This window comes from Phocoena sinus, chromosome 3 (assembly GCF_008692025.1).
Source record: "Phocoena sinus isolate mPhoSin1 chromosome 3, mPhoSin1.pri, whole genome shotgun sequence".
NCBI classification, from domain to species: domain Eukaryota; kingdom Metazoa; phylum Chordata; class Mammalia; order Artiodactyla; family Phocoenidae; genus Phocoena; species Phocoena sinus.
In genome coordinates this window covers 129,341,224-129,367,867 of record NC_045765.1, presented here as the reverse complement: position 1 = coordinate 129,367,867, position 26,644 = coordinate 129,341,224, and the positions used below count along the sequence as shown (strand labels likewise).

At 39.1% G+C, this 26,644-nt stretch overlaps 1 protein-coding gene across 1 annotated transcript; it reads right to left on the bottom strand.

Annotated features, from left to right (window-relative positions):
- Nucleotides 1-23,066: 23,066 nt before the first annotated feature.
- LOC116751097 (mitotic-spindle organizing protein 2-like) lies at nt 23,067-23,611 on the bottom strand. Its single transcript, XM_032626559.1, is given in 2 exon segments — nt 23,067-23,314; nt 23,317-23,611. Coding segments are annotated over 2 exon segments (543 nt in total).
- Nucleotides 23,612-26,644: the final 3,033 nt, after the last annotated feature.

The window sequence follows — 26,644 nt, the reverse complement described above, 5'->3', positions numbered from 1 at the left end:
TTCAAACTCTCCACCCCAGTTGTGCAGTGCCCTCCTCCCAGCTTCTAGTTTCTTCTTTGTTCTCCCAGCCCTGGGCTGGTGGCTTCTACAGCTACGAACTTCATGTTACTTTCATGACTCCTTTTCAGTAGTTTAGTCTGAGGATACCTGTTTACCAATTCCTTAAGTTTTTGCTTCCTAACTGGACCTTACTGATACAATAGGTCTGAATGGAGTAAGCATGAAGCATAACAATAATTCTTCACAGTGCAATTAGATGGGCATTGAGTGCTGGAATTGTGAATGGCTTTATTTTTATAAACTTATTTAATAAGATTTAATTAAATTTTGAACAAATTAAAGTACTATTTTATTTAAATACTTTGAGATTAAATTTTTTTGTATTTATGAATTATGATTTGCACTGGGCTTTTTACTTTTAATAATAATCTTGAATATTTTAGAAGAAAAAAACACCTTACTTTAAAAACATGATATATGAGTCAGGATTCGAGTGAGAGATTTATTTCAAGGAACGGATTCTTGTGATCGTAGGGACTGGCAAGTCTGAAATCTATAGGGCAGGCCACCAAGTCTGGAACTCTTGGGCAGAATTAATGCTGCAGTCTTCAGGCAGAATTTCTTCTTATCTGTGAAACCTCAGGTTTTGCTCTTAAGGCCTTTCAATTAGTTGACTGAGACCCACTCACATTACTGAGGATAATCTTTACTTAAAGCCAACTGATTGTAGGTGTTAGCCACATCTACAAAATACCTCCACAGCAACACCTAGATTAGTGTGGTTGAATAACTGTCTAGTACAGCTGAGCCAAGCTGATACATAAAAATAACCATCATTTTTATACATTAAATATATATAATAATTTTTTATAAAATAATATCTATAAATTACATAAATATATGTTTTATTTTATAATTTCACATTAATTTACATTTTTGTAAATATATTTAATGTTTAGATACCTTGAATACTGTTTGATTTAGAAATGAAAAAGACAAAAGGAGAGCCCAGAAAAAAAATTTGAAGTTGCAGAAACTTCATCTCTCTGTTCAAGTTCTGTACTTGAAGACAATAATTTTCTTGACCCTTTATTGTTTTTGATAAGTGACTAAATCTTTGTTAAACACAGAATTTGTAATATAATGTTCTGTTTGCTAACTTAGGATGATCATAGCCAGCTGAAGGCTGCTCATTCGCATTGTTTTCAAGCTTGGGACATTTAAGCAAACCACCTCTTTCCAAAATGGAAAATCTCGAATACCTTTGCTAAACGTGCTTGGATTTGGCAATGTCCTTGAAATATGCTGCAACCAGGGTAGAAAAATGTTTATGGTCGTTGACATTTTATGACAAATTGCTGCATAAGAACTTCATGATAACTTACTAATGTAAATATTTTCATTAATTATTATTATTCTTTGGCTAATTTGGTAGGCCAAATTGATGGTAGGCCAAAAATGATATATTGGTTTTATTTTAATTATTGGTGAAGCGATATCATTTCTCAAGTTTGTACTTAAATTAACACTATATATTACAAAGCATGAAATTATTTATAGTTTCTGACCAAACAATTCTACTTGTTAATTTATTCTGAAGAAACAGACCATACTAGGTATGAAAATATTTTTTTCTGGAGTTATTATAGCATTGGAAAACTAGAACCATCTGGAGTTATTATAGCACTGGAAAACTAGAACCAATGTTCAATGAGTGGAGACTTATTGTTTAATTATAACAAATTTATTTATCGACTTTATGCGGCCCCCCAAAATGGCTGCTATATTAAGTTTACATGCCACCATGGGTAACAGGGCAGGAGGAAGGGGTGAGGAGACTCATAAGACGTAAGTGTAAAAAATTTAAAAAACATTCAAGATACTAATTACTCATACACTTTGAGTATATTAAGATTTTTTTTAATGCATTAAAAAGACCAGAAGAAAATTCATCAAAATGTTGATGTTGGTTATACTAAGGTCACAAGATCACAAGTATGAGTTTTCTTCATGGATGTGTGGATATGTATAACTGACTGACTTTGCTGTACAGCAGAAACTAACACAACATTTTAAATCAACTATACTCCAATTAAAAAAAAAGAATGAACTGACTCACTTTGTTACACAGCAGAAACTAACACAACATTGTAAAGCAATTATACTCCAATAAAGATGTTAAAAAAAAAAGAATGTATATATCTGTATAACTGAATCACTTTGCTGTATGGCAATAATTAACACAACATTGTAAATCAACTACAATTTAAAAACCTGCAAAAAAATTTTTTTCTATAAAAGGGTTATATAACTATTTCCCTGCAAAGACAAGTGAAAAAAGAATTCCACACATTCCACTAAAACTTTTGAACTCATTAAAAATCTTTATTATTCAGAGCTAAATGAAATATTCAACTTTTCACTTTCTTTAAATCACCTCACTTTATGAGTTACTGTGAAGGTGGAAACCATCTGAAGACTCCATCAAGTTTTTCAAGTTTTCCTTTGTCACCTCCAAATGTCTTTTTGTAGTGGATTGTTCTTTCCTATTGTCTTAAAGAAATACCCTGCCTATTTTCCAAAAGTAAGTCTTCCAATTGTGTCCTTGGTTTGAATTCTTTCCTGCCCTCAAAGCTTTGCCCCATCCATCATGGCCTCTCTCCTGTGTATTTGCCTCTTCTTTCATTGGATCATTCCCTGGGCCTAGTGCAAAATCAAAGTGTGGAGTTCCTTATTCAATATTACTAAGAGCAGCAGCAGCAGCAGATCCTTAAGCCAATCATGGGGCCCTTCTGGGCACAGGGCCCTGTGTGACTGCACAGTTCATGTGCCCATGAAGCCAGCCCTTCCTGACAGACTCTCTCCTACTTTGTTTTCTATCTCAGTGAATGGCACCATCATTTACCTAATTTCCCTGGTTATCATTCTGGCTCTTCCTCTCCCTCATCCCTCACACCTAATAAATCACCAGGTCCTGAAACCTCCCACTTACGTATCTCTCAAATTTGTCCACACCTCTTTATCCCCAATGCCAATCTCCCTAATTCAGGCTCTCATCACCCGTCACCTAGAAGACTGCTTTAGCCTCTACCACTCCCACTGCCTCCTACCTCACTCATCCACCAAGATGGCCAGGAGAATCATCTCATGATGCAAATCTCATCGTGATTCTCCCCCCACCTCCCTTGATGACAACACCTCAATGACACCCTTTGTTTGGCGGATAAAGTTCAAACACCTTAACATGGCTCATGAGGCCCTTTCTGATGTGATCACTGCTTACTTTTCAAGTCTCAACTCTCTTTCCCTCCTGGAGGCCATTCTTTCTCCTCCATCCTTACGTGTTATAAGACCCTCAGGCATCCAGCTAGGCTTCATAACAAACTCAGGACAGGTCACACAGGCAGGCCTCATGAGGAAAAACTGGGAATAGCTGTAGAGCTGGGCCTGAATCCTGCCACACGCACAGGCGGCCTCTGCAGCAGAACCCCCCCATCTCCCCCATCCTGGTGGGGCCGTGTGGTGGGGCAGTACAGTGCAGTGGCTAAAAGCAGGACCCCGGGAACCAGACTGCCAAGGAACTTCATGCTGTTCTGCCTCCGTTTCTCGTCTGTCAAAATGACAGTAATAAAAGTATCTACCTTAAATCAAGGATTAAGTGAGTTGATATACATAAAACACTTAGGACGTTCTCTGGCAAGCAGTAAGGACTATATGAGCATCATTGTTGTTTTTTTTTGAATTTTATTTTACCTATTTTTTATACAGCAGGTTCTTATTAGTTATCTATTTTATACATATTAGTGTATATATGTCAATCCCAATCATCATCGACACAGCTAAATCTGTTTCTGCTTCTTCTCTCTCCTGTCAACCAATACCTACTATCCTTTCTCGTCCTCGTGGCTTCTGCTCATGGATGGCTTTGGTTTACTCATGTCTTCCACCCCCTCGTGGAATCTACATATTGTTTCCTCTCTGTGTGAGTTTAGCTTCTACTGCAATTTGCCAACTGCTCAGCTAGCTCTTGCGACGTTCCAATTTCCCCGAGAGAGGATCTGATTGGTCCAGAAAATCACTGCAAGCCCTCTGGGATAACCTGCTGCGGTGCTAAGGCAGGGGCACCCCCGTCCCCCCGGGGCTGCTCCCCTCTGTAGGGCTTCAGGGAAGGAACCTCTCAGAGGGGTCTGTGGGCGAAGCTAGCATTCTGAGCCATGGTCTTGTTCAGTTTGCACGTGTTCACTTAAGCCTGAAGCTCCGCTTTCTCTGACTGGTGTCAGTGCCTTGTCTCCTACAGCCAGTTTCTTTATCTTCTTAAAAAATTTTGTCTTCATATATTTTGTATTGGAACGCCATGTGTTACCTTCATTTTTAAAAATTTAAAATAACTGTACATTTAATTCTGCGAATATACTGCCTGTGTTTTTAAGTTTAAAAAAATTCTAGAAATAGTTTCAGCAACATAAGAAATTTCCAACTTAAATAGCAAAGAAGTACATCCCACTTACTGCTGACTACAGATGTTTCTGTATTTCCCATTTTTTAAAATAACTATCATATTTGGTAATATGAACTCAAAGAATAATTATGAAAAAGTCAGACAATTCCATACACCTCTAAAAATCTCATTTGAAAATATTATGTTTGTATGGGATCGACCATAGGTGCAACGCAGTAACAGAATGTACATATGCTTCTTTTTCTTTTTGCACCACATGATAAAGTAAAATTCATGATTTATTGAAATATGTATACTCAATTTAAAAATACCCAGATATGCTATATAAAACATAAAATGTGATGTGTGTCCTTGCCAGTTCATAAATTCATTCCAGATATAAATACCCAGGAATAATTTTAAAGCATAGCATCCTGTTGTGTTTGTTTTTTCCTGTAGTTTTCTGCCCCAAATCTTATTATACAACATTTCAAAAATACAGAAAAGTTGAAAGGATTGTCCAGTGAATAAGCACATGGTTTAGTTATCCATTCTTCTGTTGATGGACATTTGGGCCATTTCCAAATTTGGGGCTATTATGAGTCTAACTGCTATAAATATTCTAGTACAATTCTCTTTGTAGACATCCAGTGTTATTTCACTATCTTAATGGTGCTTTTGATGAACAGAAGTTTTTAATTTTGATGAAGTCTGATTTGTCAACGTTTCTTTTTTTTATGGTTAGCTCATTTGTGTCCCAGTTATGAATTTTTTGCCTACCCCAATTCCATGAATATATTATGTGTTTTTCTAGAAATAGTATTGTTTTGCCTTTCACATTTAGATCTATGATTTAATCTCAAGTTGATTTTTGAGCACGTTAAAATGAAGAGCCTGGAGTTCCCTGGTGGCCTAGTGGTTAGGATTCCAGGCTTTCACTACCATGGCCTGGTTTCCAGATCAGGGAACTAAGATCCCGCGAGCTACGTGGTACAGCAAAAAAAAACCAAAAAAAAATGAAGAGACTGTTACTAGGGTCTTTTTATTCCATGTAAATATTAAATTGTTCCAGTGCCATTCACTGAAAAAAAAGTCACCCTTTCCCCACTGAATTGCATTGGTGACTTTGTTGTACATCAAGTAACCATATATGCGTGGATCTATTTCCAGAGTCTCTATTTCACTGATCTATTTGTCTGTCCTTATGCCAATACACACAGACTCACTCTTTTAAATAGGTTTTAGATTCTTTTTTTTTTTAGGTTTCAGATTGATTCTTGTTGTCTGGTAGGTTAGTCCTTCAAATCCATTCTTCTTCAAGATTGACGATTATAGATATTTTGCTGTCTTCATATAAATTTTTAAATCACTTGTGAATTTCTATAAAAAACCTGTTGAGATTTTTATGGAATTGCATTAAATCTATATATCAATTTGGGGAGAATTGCCATCTTAGCAATACTGAGCCTTCCAATCCTTGAAATGGTGTATCTCTCTATTAATTAGGTCGTCTTCAATTTTTCTTGACAATGTTTTGTAGTTTTCATTGTAGAAGTCTTACATATCTTCGATTGATTTCATTCCTGGGGTATCTATTATTTTGTACTATTGTAAATGATAGTTTTAACATTTTTATTTCCTAGTTGATTATTGCTAATGTGTAAAAATATATTTTTCCTATTGAATTTGTATCCAGATATGTTTGCTAATTCAGCTTATTATCCTAGAAATTTATCTGTAGACTCAATGGGATTTTGTAAGTATACAATCAAATCCTGTGTGAATAGAGAGAATTTTACTTCTTCCTTTCCAATTGCATGCCTTTTTTTGTTTTGTTTTGTTTTATTGCACTGGTGTTATCTCCAGTAAGTCTCCAGTACTGGATCTTCAGTAAGATGTGAATAGAAGTGGTAAAAATAGATACTATTGTCTTGTCCCCAACTTAGGGGAGAAATGTTAAATAGTTCACCACTAAAGTAACACTGGCTGCTGTTGTTGTTTTGGTGTGTGCCTTAGCAAATTGACAAAGTTCCCTTCCTAGTTTGCTGAGAATGACATAAGCTTTTCTTCATTTCTTTGATTTCATATTTATATCTCTTCTCTCACACTGAAAATACTGGTTCCTAATAATGTGAACATAATTTTTTTTTGTTTTATCTTATGATGTACATGAGCTAGTTTCAAAACTGTAATATCAATGGCAATATCAAAGTTGCCACCAAGTAAAGTGCAAGATTTCTTTGCCCCTTTTTTCAATATTATGATATATCTCACTAAGGATATATAGTCAGAGTCCTATGTGCTAAAGAGAGTTGAAATAATTCTTTCCTCTTTATGGTTGTAGCACCAACTTGATATACAGTTACATTGATTTGTTTCACTTTGCTTTCAGTTTTAGAGTTTTATTTATTTTTTCAGGTAAACTATCATATAATCTGGAAAAAAAGACAGTTTTGCCTCTTCCTTTTCAATTCCTTTTCAATTTTTAACCTTCTAATTATTTTCCACTTTGAGTGCTTATATAGGCTGAAGTCTGATGGAGTTAATTTGTTGTGGAGATGGTGCTCAATCTTACCTGGTTCCTAACTCAAGCAAGAATGTGTACAGTTTTTCCCCAGTAAGTAAGATCCTGCTTTAGAGGTCATTATGTATATTTCTTAAAAGCGCTCCCTCCTCTATATTCCTATAAGTACAACCTTAAGTCTGACCTTCATTACCTCTCTCTCGGCCTCAATCTTTCTCTTTCCACTCTATCTACCCTTTATGGTTGATTAGTTGTTCAATTCACTTCCTTGATTACACCTCTTCTGTGCATATTCTGTAAAATGCAAACATCTTCTGCATGAGGTGTAATTGTTACAAGTATTAATAACACATGAATGGATTAGGGTTGGTTTTGGAGAGAGTGCAGATAGAAGGCATCAAATCCCCAATGGCATAAGCTGGAGAATAATAATCCAGAGTTAGACTGGGATGGTCAGAGAACAGAGGCAAAGCTGGGAGATTCAACCCTTGTTTGAGGGGAAAGGACCTCTTTGAAGACCTGTGGCCCCTTCCCACTGATACTAATAAGGCACAATTATGTGACTCCAATTTACCTTTCAAATCTTCTTTTACACTATTGCCCCTGACAAACAGCCCAACTTACCTATTCTCTGTACCATTTCTGCACTCGGGATTTCCAAACAGTTTCCTTTTGCTTCTGACACTTCAAGTTGGTCCTCTGAAGCCATGTGCCAAGTATCTGCTGGCCACCCCCCTATGAGAGTCACATATAACACAAGAGATTTGACCATGTTCTCTCCTCCAGCTATGTATGCCTTCTGCGCAATGAGCGTTTCTTGATCCTTACTCCTAGAAATAATCTCTGGCTTCTCTGAATTCACCTATACCTATACCTCTCTTATGATACCTCGATTCCTGTCTTCTGCTGTGGTTATTAAAGTACAGACTTACCTCTGAATAAACTGGAAGCTTCCTGAAGTAACTCTGATCCATTTTCAGATTCCCATAACTTCTAGAATGACAACCGGCACCATAGTAATAAATAAGCATGAATGACTATGTTCTGATCATTACAGAAAACACTGGCCTCCATTCCTCTTTTGCTATACTTTTATTAACACAACCTAAGATTTCACTTTGCTTTTTCTTAGTGGTAAACTATTAGGTAGCATAAGGTTAAAATCACCAAAACCCTTGGCTTTTTTTTTTAAGAAGTTTTTTTTCTGTTCTAAGTCTCCCTCAACTTCTGTTTGTGAGGCTGATCTTTAAAGTTTAAGTGTAGACATTAATCCATGCCAAATTTTATCTTGTGAGAGTCTATCACGTAGTCTGTGGAGATCTTGATTCTATCACCCAACCTGTAATCCGTGCCTCCAGCTTTTAGTCATCTGCCCATTTGGGAAGTATCTCTCCTAGGTCTTCATTGAGATAGCTTATAAAAATATGAATATTCATGAATCCTGCATAAAACTACACACACCAGAAAAAAACAAACAAACCTCTAAGCCAGCATGGATTGATTAATTAGAGATGTTTGGCCACTATTATTAAATTAGCTAAGAATCTAATCCACATAATCCATTGTATTATTTTCCACATTACATTTCCTGGATTCATCTATAAGGATGTCATGATTGTCTTTGTCAGCTATCTCACTAAATCAAAGAATAAATAGAAAAAGCTCTCCTTTCTTCTACCAATCTCTTGTAAGGAAGTAAATGAGGTTACTTTGGCATGCCTTGCTCCTGAGAACCCAGGCTGGCGCCTCCTGCCAGATAAAAGGATTCTGATTTGTTTAACAAAGCCCAGCATTCACGCTCACCTGGCTCTCCCCACGTGGAAGGGAAGGCGTTACTTCTCCAGAAATAAAACAATCTGATGACTCACTCAGAGGAGAGAGGTTACTCCCCTTGACAGCTAATCACAACCTGGAAGCACGGAGGTAAAGTAAATCAAGCTACATTACTCATCCTCCTAGAACTCCAGTTGATGAGAGAAGCGGGAAAGGGGGGTAGAGCCTCACCCCTGTTGTTTCCCAGCACTCGCACGCAGTCCACAGAGCTCCCCAGCACAAGAGCAGCCTTTAAATAACCCACTGATGGGCTTCCCTGGTGGCGCAGTGGTTGAGAATCCTCCTGCCGATACAGGGGACACGGGTTTGTGCCCCGGTCCGGGAAGATCCCACGTGCCGCGGAGCAGCTGGGCCCGTGAGCCATGGCCGCTGAGCCTGCGCGTCCGGAGCCTGTGCTCCGCAGCGGGAGAGGCCACAACAGTGAGAGGCCCGCGTACCGCAAAACAAAAAACAAAAACAATAAATAACCCGCTGATACCCTCCTCACTACCTTTTCTGTCCACGTTCTTATCCAGAAAATATCCACTACCAATTGTATAACATTCATTCCTAAGGATGGTCCTAAAATACAGGTCTTTCTGGCACAGAAAGATCTTCTGATAAAACTTTTTCTCTGCAAGAAACTATTTTGGTAGATGGTATACAATACATACTCAAATTGGGGCTTTGTTTCTTGTTAAATCCATTAGCTTGGAGGGGATTTTAAACTTTCAATTTGGATATAGGTTTTATCTATTGAGGTTAAAAGGTAATTTTTGAAAACATACTTTAATATATCTGAGTATTTCCTGGCCCTCAGCTCTCCTTCAAGGCAGAGTTCATAATTCTGTTAATTTGTGCATATTGAAGGAATCTATTTAGTCAGGACACTATGGTACATTCCAAGAAATTCCTAGAAACTCTAAGTTGAATTGGATCCTGTCCTTGCTATCTATATTTTCTGTAAGGAAATATAATGCACAATAATTCTGTTAACAACTTCATGGGGGTGGGGCATGAAAAGGGATAGAACAGAAATAAACTTTGTAAGCAAAATTGAGTTTCTCTTAGGATGATTTCCAATATAAAAAGGTTATCCTGACATAACCTTTTTCAACTTCCAATCAAAATACTTAAGAAGAAGAAAGAAGATATATACCCAAATCAAAATTAAAACTGACAATTAACCTATGGGCAGAAGCAAAGGGAAAACTCCACTAAGGATAAGTCAGATGCAATCACCTAGAAAAGTTTAATCAGTTGCTCTCCCTTTCTATGCCACTGGGGAAAATAGGGAAAATGGAAGAGCCCATCCTTTTGCCCCTGAAGGAAGAAATAAAAGACTGCAGAAATGAGAAACCTTAGACAGCCAACCTTCCCTCATATGGCAGCTGTGTTTGAGGGAGCTAGAGGGTTCTCTCCCTCTCCTCCCTTCCTTCTCTCTCAAAACATTTAAATTCCATGATAAAAACTAGGAAGGAACTGGGATAATACTGGAGGTATTGTAGTCTCCTAAGTGAACACTGTAGAGACATCAGGAAAGAGCTGTGAAATAGAGGGATCTGGCAATGGTGAGGTTTCATGGAGCCCAGCAGTCAGAAGTTGATAGAGGCACTGGGGCAGAAGACAGCAGATATCTCAAGCCAGCGGAGTCTTACTACGTGAAAACCTGCGAGAGGCTGGGAACGAGGCTAGGAGCTGCGCATCAGCCTGCCGTCTAGCTACTGATCTGACAGGGAAACACCCAAGCGGAAACCCAATGGCAGTCGTGTGCTGGTAAACCAGACCCCCCAAAGTCCTATTTTGAAGTATTTGCCAATTTCCATGTTGTAAGTACTCCCACTGTGGTGGATCTCAGCTATCAATATCAGCGAACCACAAGTTGGGAAGAGAAGCAAACTCTGCAGTTGGTATAAGCTGAATCCATCACATTCCCTGACAAACAGGTGGATGAATTTCTCTTCATTTCTGGAATGAGGAAAGAGGAGTGCATGAGAAAAATGCTTCAGGAAAAAGGAAGGCGAAGGACGATTTTACCTAGCAGGGGTTGAGCACTTACTCTTCTAAATAGTTTATAGTTTACAAGGAACATCTCATTTAATCCTCATAGCAACTCTATGAAGTAGGTGGTATTATCATAATTTTAAGACAACAATCTGAAGTTTCTGGAGGTAAAGTAATTTGCTTTGCTCACACAGCTCTTAAGCAGTAGATCTGGTCTTTGGACTGCTGAACTCCAAAGCCCTAACGCTTAAACTCTAAGCTAAGCACAAAGTGAACCTGAAATAAACACTGTGATTTCTTGACTCATAACAATATGATAAACCATTCATCTTCCTCATAAACGGTTGCCATCTTCACTTTTTTCTCTCCTGATTTAATGAGAGATTTATATTTAGGACCTTTCCATTGCTCTTTGCTAAGTTAGAATGAGAGAGGCCTCCGGGCTGTGTGTGTTTGTGTGTGTGTATGAGGGGGAGACGGCTGGAGATGTCGGGGGGAATATTCAGAGAAGAGTGGACCAGCGTCCTTGAATTCCTTTCCAGGATGCCAGAATGCAATGCATAGAGATCAGAGGCTGGGACTGACAGTCCCAAGTAAAAGCAGCCTGTCATCTATTAATCTTCTGGTATTCTCCTAAATTCATACCAGAGAGCCCTTTCTCTTTGCTCCTTGCCCTCAGTGTGAACACCCACATGGATAAGTCATCCAATACTCTAGCGTCAAGGTGCCTTGATATACTTAATGACCTTTATTCCATAACAACTACCTCCTCCCCGGGGCACACCTGAGGACCTTTGTACATCTATGTGCTCCACCTCTGATAGATTGAACTCCGGTGAATTGCTCACTGACCACAACCCTCCAGCTCTTCCACATCTTACTCCTCCCCTTGGCCTTTGATCTAGTCAAGCCCCTCACACCCCCACCATGTATTGCCTCCTATGTTTCCCCCTAACTTGCATACCCTCCTGTCTTCTTTCTTTTCTTTACTCAGCCCAGACCCCAGGTTGTATCAGCTCAATCACTGTCTCATCAGTGAGCTCACCATCTTTGTCCTCTTGCCTCCCATCATACCCCAATCTTCATTCATCCATCCTCTCAGCCCCTGAACTCACGTTGCTTTAGGGCTGCTGAGAAAATCATGTAATCAGGTTCTCCAACCTCGGATTATTCTTCCTCACAGCCCCAAATTTCTTCCGCGAATACTTTATCAGTTGTTTTTCCCGTTCCTCATGGCAGCTATTTCAAAGTTCTACCACTTTCCTGATTCCCCTACTCCACAGACTTAGGACACTGACTGCACTTCACAAGTGTGTTCAGTTGGAGGTGCTGCACATACTTGGGGGATCATGGCACTGCAGAGCCCACAGTCCATAAGCACTGTTAGCAGGAACTTTAGTATCTCCGTCTTGAAGTTTCCACAATTCTTCTGAATTGTCTTAAAGCCCTAAGCGTTTCCCTGCCAAAAGAGGGTCAGTCTGCCTTCCACACCCAAGTAGAGATGGCTCTGGAGTCTGATTAGGACCCACTTCCTGACTTCTTGCTGGCCCACATATTATACTGATACTTAACCATACTAGCTAGCTCTCTTGACGATCCTGCCAGAGTTGTCTGGAGTCTTCAAAAAAGGGCAATCTGTTTCACATAATATTAATCTCTTCCAAGCCTCCTGCATTCTTTTTTTTTTTTTAAATTGAGTCAAAACCACGCACAAATTTCACAAACTTCCTTGCTCAGTGTTTCAGTTTAGCTCTACACATAGATTCCAAGAAAATATACCTTTAAACTTCTATGCTCTGTTTTTTTTCCTAACATTTTATTTTTAACATCTTTATTGGAGTATAATTGCTTTACAATGTTATGTTAGTTTCTGCTGTATAACAAAGTGAATCAGCTATACATACACATATCCCCATATCCCCTCCCTCTTGCGCCTCCCTCCCACCCTCCCTATCCCACCCCTCTAGGTGGTCACAAAGCACTGAGCTGATCTCCCTGTCTATGCGGCTGCTTCCCACTAGCTATCTGTTTTACATTTGGTAGTGTATATATGTCCATGCCACTCTCTCACTTCGTCCCAGCTTACCCTTGCCCCTCCCCGTGTCCTCAAATCTATTCTCTACGTCTGTGTCTTTATTCCTGTCCTGCCCCTAGGTTCTTCAGAACCATTTTTTTTTTAGATCCCATATATATGTGTCAGCATATGGTATTTGTTATTCTCTTTCTGACATACTTCACTCTGTATGACAGACTCTAGGTCCATCCACCTCACTACAAATAACTGAATTTCGTTTCTTTTTATGGCTGAGTAATACTCCATCGTACATATATATGCCACATCTTCTTTATCCATTCATCTGTTCATGGGCATTTAGGTTGCTTCCATGTCCTGGGTATTGTAAATAGTGCTGCAATGAACATTATGGTACACAACTCTTTTTTTTTTGAATTTTATTTTCTATATATTTTTTATACAGCAGGTTCTTATTAGTCATCAATTTTATACACATCAGTGTATACATGTCAATCCCAATCGCCCAATTCAGCACACCACCACCACCACCACCCTGCCACTTTCCTTCCTTGGTGTCCATACATTTGTTCTCTGCATGTCTCAACTTCTGCCCTGCAAACCAGTTCACCTGTACCATTTTTCTAGGTTCCACATATATGCAGTAATATACGATATTTGTTTTTCTCTTTCTGACTCACTTCACTCTGTATGACAGTCTCTAGATCCATCCACATCTCAACAAATGACCCAATTTTGTTCCTTTTTATGGCTGAGTAATATTCCATTGTATATATGTACCACATCTTCTTTATCCATTCGTCTGTCCATTTAATGGGCATTTAGGTTGCTTCCATGACCTGGCTATTGTAAATAGTGCTAAAATGAACATTGGGGTGCATGTGTCTTTTTGAATTATGGTTTTCCCTGGGTATATGCCCACTAGTGGGATTGCTGGATCATATGGCAATTTTATTTTTAGTTTTTTAAGGAACCTCCATACTGTTCTCCATAGTGGCTGTATCAATTTACATTCCCACCAACAGTGCAAGAGGGTTCCCTTTCCTCCACACCCTCCCCAGCATTTGTTGTTTGTAGATTTTTTGATGATGCCCATTCTAACGGGTGTGAGGTGATACCTCATTGTAGTTTTGATTTGCATTTCTCTAATAATTAGTGATGTTGAGCAGCTTTTCATGTGCTGCTTGGCCATCTGTATGTCTTCTTTGGAGAAATGTCTATTTAGGTCTTCTGCCCATTTTTGGATTGGGTTGTTTGTTTTTTTAATATTGAGCTGCATGAGCTGTTTATATATTTTGGAGATTAATCCTTTGTCCATTGATTCGTTTGCAAATATTTTTTCCCATTCTGAGGGTTGTCTTTTCGTCTTGTTTATGATTTCCTTTGCTGGGCAAAAGCTTTCAAGTTTCATTAGGTCCCATTTGTTTATTTGTGTTTTTATATCCATTACTCTAGGAGATGGATCAAAAAAGATCTTGTGATTTATGTCAAAGAGTGTTCTTCCTATGCTTTCCTCTAAGAGTTTCATAGTGTCTGCTGTTACATTTAGGACTCAAATCCATTTTGAGCTTACTTTTGTGTATGGTGTTAGGGAATGTTCTAATTTCATTCTTTTACATGTAGCTGTCCAGTTTTCCCAGCACCACTTAATGAAGGAACTGTTTTTTCTCCATTGTATATCCTTGGCTCCTTTGTCATAGATTAGTTGACCATAGGTGCGTGGGTTTATCTATGGGCTATCTTGTTCCATTGATCTATGTTTCTGTTTTTGTGTCACTACCATATTGTCTTGATTACTGTAGCTTTGTAATATAGTCTGAAGTCAGGGAGTCTGATTCCTCCAGCTCCGTTTTTTTCCCTCAAGACTGCTTTGGCTATTCGGGGTCTTTTGTGTCTCCATACAAATTTTAAGATTTTTTTGTACTAGTTCCCTAAAAAATGCCATTGGTAATTTGATAGGGATTGCATTGAATCTGTAGATTGCTTTGGGTAGTATAGTCATTTTCACAATATTGATTCTTCCAATCCAAGAATATGGTATATCTCTCCATCTGTTTGTATCATCTTTAATTTCTTTCATCAGTGTCTTATAGTTTTCTGCATACAGGTCTTTTGTCTCCCTAGGTAGGTTTATTCCTAGGTACTTTATTCTTTTTGTTGCAATGGTAAATGGGAGTGTTTCCTTAATTTCTCTTTCAGATTTTTCTTCATTAGTTTATAGGAATGCAAGAGATTTCTGCGCATTAATTTTGTATCCTGCAACTTTACCAAATTCATTGATTAGCTCTAGTAGTTTTCTGGTGGCATCTTTAGGATTCTCTACTTATAGTATCATGTCATCTGCAAACAGTGACAGTTTTATTTCTTCTTTCCAATTCGTATTCCTTTTATTTCTTTTTCTTCTCTGATTGCCATGACTAGGACTTCCAAAACTATGTTGAAATAGTGGTGATAGTGGACATCCTTGTCTTGTTCCTGATTTTAGAGGAAATGCTTTCAGTTTTTCACCATTGAGAATGATGTGTGCTGTGGGTTTGTCGTATATGGTCTTTATTATATTGAGGTAGGTTCCCTCTATGCCCACTTTCTGGAGAGTTTTTTTTATCATAAATGGGTGTTGAATTTTGTCAAAAGTTTTTTCTGCATCTATTGAGATGATCATATGGTTTTTATTCTTCATTTTGTTAATACGGTGTATCACATTGATTGATTTGCATATATTGAAGAATCCTGGCATCCCTGGGATAAATCTCATTTGATCATGGTGTATGATCCTTTAAATGTGTTGTTGGATTCTGTTTGCTAGTATTTTGTTGAAGATTTTTGCATCTATTTTCATCAATGATATTGGTTTGTAATTTTCTGTTTTTTAGTATCTTTGTCTGGTTTTGGTATCAGGGTGATGGTGGCCTCATAGAATGAGTTTGGCAGTGTTTTTTCCTCCACAATTTTCTGGAAGAGTTTGAGAAGGATGGGTGTTAGCTCTTCTCTAAATGTTTGGTAGAATTCAGCTGTGAAGGCATCTGGTCCTGGACTTCTGTTTGTTGGAAGATTTTTTTTTTTTTTTTTTTTTGCAGTAAGCGGGCCTCTCACTGTTGTGGCCTCTCCCGTTGCGGAGCACAGGCTCCAGACACGCAGGCTCAGCGGCCATGGTTCACGGGCCTAGCCGCTCCGTGGCATGTGGGATCTTCCCGGACCAGGGCACAAACCCGCGTCCCCTGCATCTTCAGGCAGACTCTTAACCACTGCGCCACCAGGGAAGCCCTGTTGGAAGATTTTTAATCACAGTTTCAATTTCATTACTTGTGATTGGTCTGTTCATATTTTCTATTTCTTCCTGGTTCAGTCTTGGAAGGTTATACCTTTCTAAGAATTTGTCCATTTCTTCCAGGTTGTCCATTTTATTGGCATAGAGTTGCTTGTAGTAGTCCCTTATGATGCTTTGTATTTCTGCAGTGTCTGTTGTAACTTCTCCTTTTTCATTTCTTACTTTATTGATATGAGTTCTCTCCCTCTTTTTCTTGATGAGTCTGGCTAAAGGTTTATCAGTTTTGTTTATCTTCTCAAAGAACAAGCTTTTAGTTTTATTGATCTTTGTTATTGTTTTCTTTGTTTCTATTTCATTTATTTCTACGCTGATCTTTAAGATTTCTTTCCTTCTGCTAACTTTACATTTTGTTTGTTCTTCTTTCTCTAGTTCCTTTAGGTGTAAGGTTAGATTGTTTATTTGAGATTTTTCTTGTTTCTTGGGGTAGGCTTGTATAGCTATGAACTTCCCTCTTAGAACTGCTTTTGCTGCATCCCATAGGTTTTGGATCATCGTGTTTCCATTGTCATTTGTCTCTAGGTATTTTTTGATTTCTTCAGTGATCTCTTGGTTATTTTGTAACTTATTGTTTAGACTCCATGTGTTTGTGTTTTTTACAGGTTTTTTTCCTGTAATTCATTTCTAATCTCATAGCGTTGTGATCAGAAAAGATGCTTGATATGATTTCAATTTTCTTAAATTTACCGAGGCTTGATTTGTGACCCAAGATGTGACCCTGGAGAATGTTCTCTGTGCACTTGAGAAGAAAATGTAATCTGCTGATTTTGGATGGAATGTCCTATAAATATCAATTAAATCTGGTCTATTGTGTCATTTAAAGCTTCTGTTTCCTTATTTATTTTCATTTTGGATGATCTGTCCATTGGTGTAAGTGAGGTGTTAAAGTCCCCCACTCTTATTGTGTTACTGTCGATTTGCTGTTTTATAGCTGTTAGCAATTGCCTTATGTATTGAGGTGCTCCTATGTTGGGTGCATATATATTTATAATTGTTATATCTTCTTCTTGGATTGATCCCTTGATCATTATGTAGTGTCCTTCCTTGTCTCTTGTAACATTCTTTACTTTAAAGTCTATTTTATCTGATATGAGTATTGCTACTCCAGCTTTCTTTTGATTTCCATTTACATGAAATATCTTTCTCTGTCCCCTCACTTTCAGTTTGTATGTGTCCCTAGGTCTGAAGTGGGTCTCTTGTAGACAGCATATATATGGATCTTGTTTTTGTATCCATTGAGCAAGCCTGTGTCTTTTGGTTGGAGCATTTAATCCATTCACGTTTAAGGTAATTATCGATATGTATGTCCCTATGACCATTTTCTTAATTGTTTTGGGTTTGTTTTTGTAGGTCCTTCTCTTCTCTTGTGTTTCACACTTCGAGAAGTTCCTTTAGCATTTGTTGTAGAGCTGGTTTGGTGGTGCTGAATTCTCTTAGGTTTTGCTTGTCTGTAAAGCTTTTGATTTCTCCATGGAATCTGAATGAGATATCTTGCCAGGTAGAGTAATCTTGGTTGTAGGTTCTTCCCTTTCATCACTTTAAGTATATCATGCCACTCCCTTCTGGCTTGTAGAGTTTCTTCTGAGAAATCAGCTGTTAAGCTTATGGGAGTTCCCTTGTATGTTATTTGTCATTTTTCCCTTGCTGCTTTTAATAATTTTTCTTTGTCTTTAATTTTTGCCAATTTGATTACTGTGTATCTTGGCGTGTTTCTCCTTGGGTTTATCCTGTATGGGACTCTCTGCCCTTCCTGGACTTGGGTGGCTATCTCCTTTCCCATGTTAGGGAAGTTTTCGACTATAATCTCTTCAAATATTTTCTCTGGTCTTTTCTCTCACTCTTCTCCTTCTCAGATCCCTATAATGCGAATGTTGTTGCATTTAATATTGTCCCAGAGGTCTCTTAGGTTGTCTTCATTTCTTTTGATTATTTTTTCTTTATTCTGTTCCACAGCAGTGAATTCCACCATTCTGTCTTCCAGGTCACTTATCCGTTCTTCTGCCTCAGTTATTCTGCTATTGATTCCTTCTAGTGTAGTTTTCATTTCAGTTATTGTACTGTTCATCTCTGTTTGTTCTTTAATTCTTCTAGGTCTTTGTCAAACATTTCTTGCATCTTCTCAATCTTTGCCTCCATTCTTTTTCTAAGGTCCTGGATCATCTTCACTATCATTATTCTGAATTCTTTTTCTGGAAGGTTGCCTATAGCCACTTCTTTTAGTTGTTTTTCTGGGGTTTTATCTTGTTCCTTCATCTGGTACACAGCCCTCTGCCTTTTCATCTTGTCTTTCCGTGAATGTGGTTTTTATTCCACAGGCTGCAGGATTGTAGCTCTTCTTGCTTCTGCTGTCTGCCCTCTGGTGGATGTGGCTATCTAAGAGAGTTGTGCAAGTTTCCTGATGGGAGGGAGTGGTGGTGGGTAGAGCTGACTCTTGCTGTGGTGGGCAGAGCTCAGTAAAACTTTAAGCCGCTTGACTGCTCATGGGTGGGGCTGGGTTCCCTCTCTGTTAGTTGTTTGGCCCGAGGTAACCCAACACTGGAGCCTACCTGGTCTCTTTGCTGGGGTAATGGCAGTTTCTGGGAGGGCTCACGCCAAGGAGTACTTCCCAGAACTTCTGCTGCCAGTGTCCTTGTCCCCACGGTGAGCCACAGCCACTGCCCGCCTCTGCAGGAGACCCTCCAACACTAGCAGGTAGGTCTGGTTCAGTCTCCCCTGGGATCACTGCTCCTTCCCCTGGGTCCTGATGCACACACAACTTTGTGTGTGCCCTCCAAGAGTGGAGTCTGTGTTTCCCCTAGTCCAGTCAAAGTCCTGCAATCAATCAAATCCCACTAAGCTTCAAAGTCTGATTCTCTAGGAATTCCTCCTCCTGTTGCTGGACGCACAGGTTGGGAAGCCTCATGTGGGGCTCAGAAGCTTCACTCCAGTGGGTGGACTTCTGTGGTATAAGTGTTCTCCAGTCTGTGAGTCACCCACCCACCAGTTATGGGATTTGATTTTACTGTGATTGTGCCTCTCCTACCATCTCATTGTGGCTTCTCCTTTGTCTTTGGATGTGGGATATCTTTTTTGGTGAGTTCCAGTGTCCTCCTCTCAATGACTGTCCAGCAGCTAGTTGTGATTCTGGTGTTCTCGCAAGAGGGGATGAGAGCACATCGTTCTACTCCGCCATCTTGATTCCAATCCTAGCCTCCTGCATTCTTAAGGTTTTCAAATTTACAGACCTAGAACAGAGGAAATAAATAAATAAAAATATCCAGATATTGTTGATTCTGCTTTGATTAAATTTAATTCCAGATTATAGCAGAAGTGCCCTATATGTCAATAACAGGAACTTTGGGCAGATGAGATGTTGACACAGACATTTTAAGATTATAATACATTAAGCTGACCAGGCAGCTTATTAGAGAGATTAAGATCAAAGACAGACTCTATTAACCAATCAGATGTTTTGAGGACAGCCATAAATGTAAACATTAGCCAGGTTGGGGCAAAGGTCCCTTCTTGACAGATTTATGTTTCTTATCATGATGAAATTTCTGCCTAGTGTGCATTTAAGAAGTTCACCAGTTACATCATTTTTTTTTAAAGACTTTTTTTTGATACGGACCATTTTTAAAGTCTCTATTGAATTTGTTACAATATTGCTTCTGGTTTTTTTTGTTTTTTCTTTTGTCTTAGTTTTTTGGCCACAAGGCATGTGGGATCTTAGCTCCCCGACCAGGGATCGAACCCACACCCCCTGCATTGGAAGGTGAAGTCTTAATCACTGGACTGCCAAAGAAGTCCCCAACAGTTATATCTTGATTTTTAACTACAATAGTTTATTGTTATATTATCCTTAATTTTGAGACAATGCTGCTTGTTTTACTTGTTTGTTTTAAGAAATTGTATTTCCTCATTGTTACAGGAAGTTCAGTTTGAATTAACTCATCAAAGTAACTGATCTTATTGTAATTAATTCAACAAGTATAAAGGACTCTCCATATTCTCTTGAAGTTAGGAAAAATACATCTATTTTCTTCCTTTCATGGGCTATGATTGTAAAATAAATCATGATTTTTATCAGAATCTTCCTTTCCTGGTATTTATCTTGAAAAAAATATCAACCTACACAAAAGTAGAATGAACAATACAATGAACCTCCATGTACCCGTTATGCAGATTCAATAATCATCAAGAAGTTGCCACAGTTTAGCACACTTTAAAATCCAAGTATAAATTTAGTTTTATGTTTAACAGTGCAAATCAGTCTCTTGAAGCAGCTGCCTCTCAGGTCCAAGGGCATTGACACCTCAGGCGTCTATCTCCATGCAGAGACAGAGCTATTCTCTCCCCAGGGCACACCTCAGGGTATTTCTACTTCTAATTTTAATTTTTCTTTATTTTTATGCTTCATTGGTTATGTGGGTTTTTAAAAATTATTATTACACATATAGTATGTACACACTGTAATCCATCATACACTACATGGAGTTATTATTTATTCTTTTAAGTTCCCAGTCTCTTCTTACCTCTGAGGTTACTGCTGTTCATATGAACAGGTTGATTTCTATCATTCAATGCTTTTCTGCGCATCCACACCAATATGTGCAAATATATGGTATCAGTTATTAAGCCCTTGTCTCTCAGCTCCAACCTCCCTCTGTGTTTTGTGATGCTGGGATTGTGACTCTGCAAACCACATTTTTCCTTTACTCCCTAGCTTCCTGTCAGGATCCTTGTTTCTTTCCAGTTTGCTAATGGACCCCATGAGAATCACTTGACCAATACTCTTCAGTCCTGCAGCCACAGCCATGGCCCCAGACAGTAGCTGAATACAACTTATAGTTTTTCCAACAACTGCAGAACCAGAGTCATCACACCTCCTAACTTAGAGTTCTCCAAGTTCTCTTTCAGTTATCTGGTTAGCAAATTGGTGTCGAGTTCACCATTATTTTATATTTAATCATATATAAAATCATATTATCATATATAAAACTATATTATTTCTCTCTTCTGACAGCTAGACCCTGACTGACACAGAAATATACACATGTTGGAATTTTTTTCTTCTCCTTATTTCTGTATGGTTTACAATAAATGGGATAATCCATGCCCATTACTTTGCAGCTTGCATTTTTCACTTAATGTTTCATGGACATCTTTCTAGATCAACATGTGTGTAACTCTAAGTAAGTCTTCTCAATAGCTGCATAATATTCCATTATATAGACAGAATGTAATCTATTCAACCATTCACCTGTTGATGGATGTACAAGTCCTGATTTCTGCTATTACCAAAAATTGCTACAATAAACATCCTTGTTCATATATCCCTTTACACTAATACATTTGTTTCTATTAAAAAATTACTGAACGTGGGATTGCAGTGTCAATGAATAACAGTGACATCCCATGTACCGAACCAAATTGGCCATACTCTTCAGTATATCACACACTATCATTACCAGTTCATTCAATGCCCTTCTTTTATTTTATATTTTCCTCTGTTACTGCTATTCCCATTTCCTTTTCTTTTCTATAAGCCCCCATTCTAGCGTCCTTTCCATGGCCACCTTATACCTAACAAAAATTTCCTGATTGTTTTAAAAATATCCTTTTACAATTGGTTTATTTGAATCAGAATCCAAACAAGGTCTACAGCATTGTATTTTGTTTGTTCTGTCTCTTGATTCTCTCAGTTTATAAAAGTGCCCTCTCACCTTTTCAACTACCCCTTCCTGCCCTGCCATGCCATTTATTTGTTGAAATAAATGATTGTTTGTCCTACAGAATATTCCAGATTCTGGACTTGGTTGATTGTTAAGTATTGCTTAACAAGTTAAGTATTGCTTAACTTGCTCTTCTTTTCTTATTTTTTGTAGACTGAAAGTTAAAGGCTTGATTATATTTAAGCTCAATTTTTTTGTGTGGAGGATTCTTTATAGGTGGTGAGGTGTACTTCATATTACATGATTGTCCTTAATGTCAAGTTGTTCCACTCACAATGACACTGAGATTGGTGCATGAATTCAAGTATTGTCAGCCTGATCCATTCATTATAAAGTTCCCCATCAGCCTTTCACCTAATAGTTTTAGCAGCCATTAATGAACATTCCTTAGAGCCACTGTCTCATTAGGGTTTACAAAAATGGTGACTTTCTTATTCTATCATTCCTTCTGCATTTATTAACTAAAATTCCTCTTCCCTTATCAACTATTTAGTTACCCTAAAACACAGTTCAAATAGAAAAGAGAGGCTGGTACGTTTTCTTAAGCAGTAGATTTAAGTTGTCCAATACTTCCTATGATATTGGTATTTGGAGTTTTTTTAACTTTTAGTTATTTATATATTGCTAGAAAAAATTCCTTCCCTCTAGATTTTCAGTTTATTACCATGGAGTGCACAAAATATCCTTGTGTAACTCTTCTGACTTCTACCATATCTCCTTTTTCAAACTTTAAAGTGGTATGTGTATACATGTATGTGTATATATGGGTGTGTGTGTGTGCATCTGTGTTTGTATTTTAATTTATCTTTACAAAGAGCCAGTTTAGGTTTATATATATTTTTGGCGACCCCAGAAGTTATTTTCCCTTCTATAGGTCACTTCCTAAGTGATTCCAAGTACTCACATTTGTTTCACGTTTGGAGCTAGTCTGGAGGGTGGGTAGGGAATTTCTTAGGTAATTTATAGTTCCAAATTACCTTTCTGGTTCGTTTCCTCTGCACAGATTCAACTTCTAGTACCTAATTTTACTATCCAGAGCCAATTTAGAAATCATCAGGAAAACATTCCGCTGCTTTTTACCTCTCGTCAACAAATTTATCTGCAGTCTTGCCTTTTTTTTCTTTTTTTCAGGTTTTCAAAGAGGTTTATTACCAACGGGAGGAGCAGCCTGCCTGCGAGGCTGGAGGCCCGCGGTGGGCCCGTGCGAGGCCTCCCGCTCAGGTGCTGCTCCGCGTGGGGCTCTTCCCCGGCCCGCCCCGCTTGGGCAGCCTGGTGGCGCTGGGTTGGCGGGGCATCCTCTGGCTGGATCCTTCCCGGACGCCGCGTTCTGTAAGCGCCAGGCCTCCGCCGCCGAGGGCACCGCTGGCTTTGTTTCTCCCTCGGGTCTCAGCCACGCCGGGCGTGAGCAGGGGCGCGGCCGCGGGGTCCTGGGGCTCGCTCGCCAGCCTCTGCCCGGCGCACATGCACTGAGCATCTGGAAGACGGCGAGGGGCACCACGTTCAGCTTCAGCACGTCCACCAGGAACTTGCACACGTCGGGGTCCATGGCGCCGCCCGCCGCCTGCGCCAGCTTGAACAGCTCCATCTCCTCGGCGCCCAGCACCTTCTTCCGCCGCAGCGCCAGCTTCTGCAGGCCCGCCTCCAGCCCTGGGGGCGCCCCCGGCCCGGGCGCCCCGCCCGCGCCCGCGCCCGCGCCGCCATCTGCGGACGGCGGGGGATGCGTGTCCGCATTCTTGCCTTTTTTTAAAAGCCCTATTCCCATTCCCTCTCACCACTGTGAATGTTGGTAATTATTCAACTAGGCATTGCATCTATCCCTCCCACATTCCTACAGACCTTGGGTCATTAATGAATGATTCTCAATTATCATTAAATTCTATCAACTGACTTCCTTCAGTCTGTCAACAGGCTTAAGTCTCTCCCATCTTAGTCGAACAGACACCTCCCTTTATCCTATGTTCCCTTCTAGTTACCTCTGTATGTCTTTTCTTCTCATTACAGCCAGCCCACTGAAAACATAATCTATTGTTTCCACTCATAATCTTTCCTCCACCCCCATTACTTCCCCAAATCTCCTCTTGCCAAAGTCAGCAGCGGTTTCTTCCTTACTGAAAAACAGTGCACTCACCACTGCATCTGATGCTCGTGACCTCCTTGAAATGCTTTCCTTTCTCCACTTATTGGACCCTACCCTCACACTTTTCCTGATTATTCTTCTACTTTTCTGGCCATTCCTTCTTAGCCTCCTCTGCAGATTCCTCTTCCTTTCTGGAATAGAGAAGTCCTTCAGATGTCAGACTTCCCACTGTCCTTAGCCTTCTTTTCCCACTTACCCTGGAAGAAAATGGCACCAATTAATCTTTACTGGGAGATGGCTTCCAGCGTTGAACTCTGGTCCAAACCATTCTGATAAGGTCTTCTGTGTCCACACTGGACTTGCCTAGATGTCCTAGAGGCACCACAAAGGCAAAATGTCCAAATCTGAACTCATAATTTTTCCTCAAAACTTGTTTTTCCTCCCATCCTTCCCTCTTGATAAATGGTACTGCCATCTATCCAGTTATCCATGCCAGAGATCTGATGTGATGGCATGAGATAGTATGATTACAAAACAGAAAAGCCACTCGATATTGCAAGTAAAAAGAAGATTTATCATATGCTTAAGGATAATTTCATGGAAGGCATTTATAAGAATTATAATCAGGTCTCAAAGGAATCTCCTCAAAATCTCTATCTCCCAAGTTCACTTTAATTTTTTTTTAAGTTTTTATTTTTTTGGCTTTCATCTGTTTCCTCCCTCTGTGAACTAGATTTTTCTGCTAATATATGGCTCACTAAGACTAACACCAATCCAGCATGACCTTTCAGGGAAAGCTCACAACAGCATTTCCCTGTTCATACCAGGAGAGAGTCAGATTGCCCCAACCTACCCAACTCAAGTGGTGCAAACATGTCTCCCTATGTCCTCTGCCTTAGCTGGATCTGTAGATGAGAACAGATGCTTTTTCGAATGCGTTGTGGGAAAGCTAGGCTGTACGTTGAGAGTTAGTCCTTGACTTTTGACTCTTCACACACCCTCACATCTAAGAAATAATGATGAAGTTCTGTCAAGTCTACTTTTCTAATATTTTCCAAATCTAGCCACTTCTCTTCATTCCCCTCTCTCACTTCTCTAGTTAAGGCTGCCCTTTCCTAGGTCCTTCCAATGTGTCCCTATATTCAGTCTCTCTTTCTTCACATCCATCCTCTACACTGCAGCCAGAGCAACCTTTTTAAAGTACCAATATGATAACATCACTTCTTTACTTAAATCTTTTCATAGAACATGTCAAGGCTGACACCTGACATGTCAAGGTGTCTGTATGTCAATTCAAACTCCTTATTATGACTATATTCGTTTCCCAGGGCTGATGTAACAGATTACCACAAACTTCATGACTTAAAACCATGGAAGTTTATTCTTTTACAGTTCTGGAGGCTAGAAGTCCAAAATCAAGATGTTGGCACGGCCATGCTTCCTCTGAAATCTCTTGGGAAGAATACTTCCTCACCTTTTTCTAGATTCTGATGACTCCTGGCAATCTTTGGCATTCCTTGGCTTGAGCTGCATCATTCCAAACTCTACCTTCATCTTCACATGGCCTTCTTTTCTGTGTGTCTGAGTCCTCTCCTCTTCTTATAAGGACACCAGTCACTGGTTTCAGGACCCACCCTAAATCCAGAATGACTTCATCTGAGATCCTTAACTAATTACATCAGCAAAGACCCTATTTCTAAATAACCTCACATTCTGAGGTTCCAGGTAAATATGAATTTTGGGGGGAATACTTCTCAACCCACTACAATGGCCTACAGGTGTCTTTTATGATGATATGATACGGTATCTACTCATCTCTCCAGCCTTATCTCTTATCATTCTCCAGCTCTCATATAATCTCTAGTCATAGTAAGCCCCTTGCAATTCTAGAACCACAAGATGCTCTTTCTTACTTCTGGATTTTTGCATTTCCTGCCCACTTCTGTTTGGAATCCTTGCAGGCTACCTTTGCCTGGGTCTTACTATTTTTCAGATTCAGCCGCTCTAGGAAGTCTTCCCAAATCTCACCCATCATTGCCATATGCTCTCCTTACCCCCAAATTCCCATTTTACCTTCCATTTACCTCAATCATAGCGTGTATCCCACTATTTAGTAATTTTAATTGTCTCACTTCTCCTGTAGGTCTCTTTTCTCAATTCTTTGCCACCGAAACAATCAGGAAGGGACCAATCATTTCTTGTTTTCTTTTCATTTGCTTTTGTATTCTCACTGCCTAACACAGTGCCGAATAGACACTCTACAAGTGATTATAGAATGAATGAATGAATGTCTTTGAAAAGTGATTCACATATGGTAAGAATTTCTAGGTGTTAAAGCTGATATGCAATAGCATCTGTGGTGGTTTCTTTATTCAGATTTGTCCTTTAGAGAGAATAATAACTTCATCTGAGAAAATTGAGGGAAGCGCTCCATGAATATTGAATATTACATTAGGCAGTATTAAATTACCCCATTTAGTTTTGGTGTTGCATGTGTTGAAAACCCACTTTGATCTGACCATAGCTCTATTCATTTTGATTATCCTTAGATCAAATAATATAAGATTCTCAATTACAGTCATAAATTTGAATGATAGAATTACCATATGAATGGGTTTGAATTCCATATTAATATTAACCTTAAAAAATTATGTGAGTTTTTTCTAAAGAGAAGAAAAGCCTCTATTGAAATTGGAAAACGTGTATACCTACAAGTGA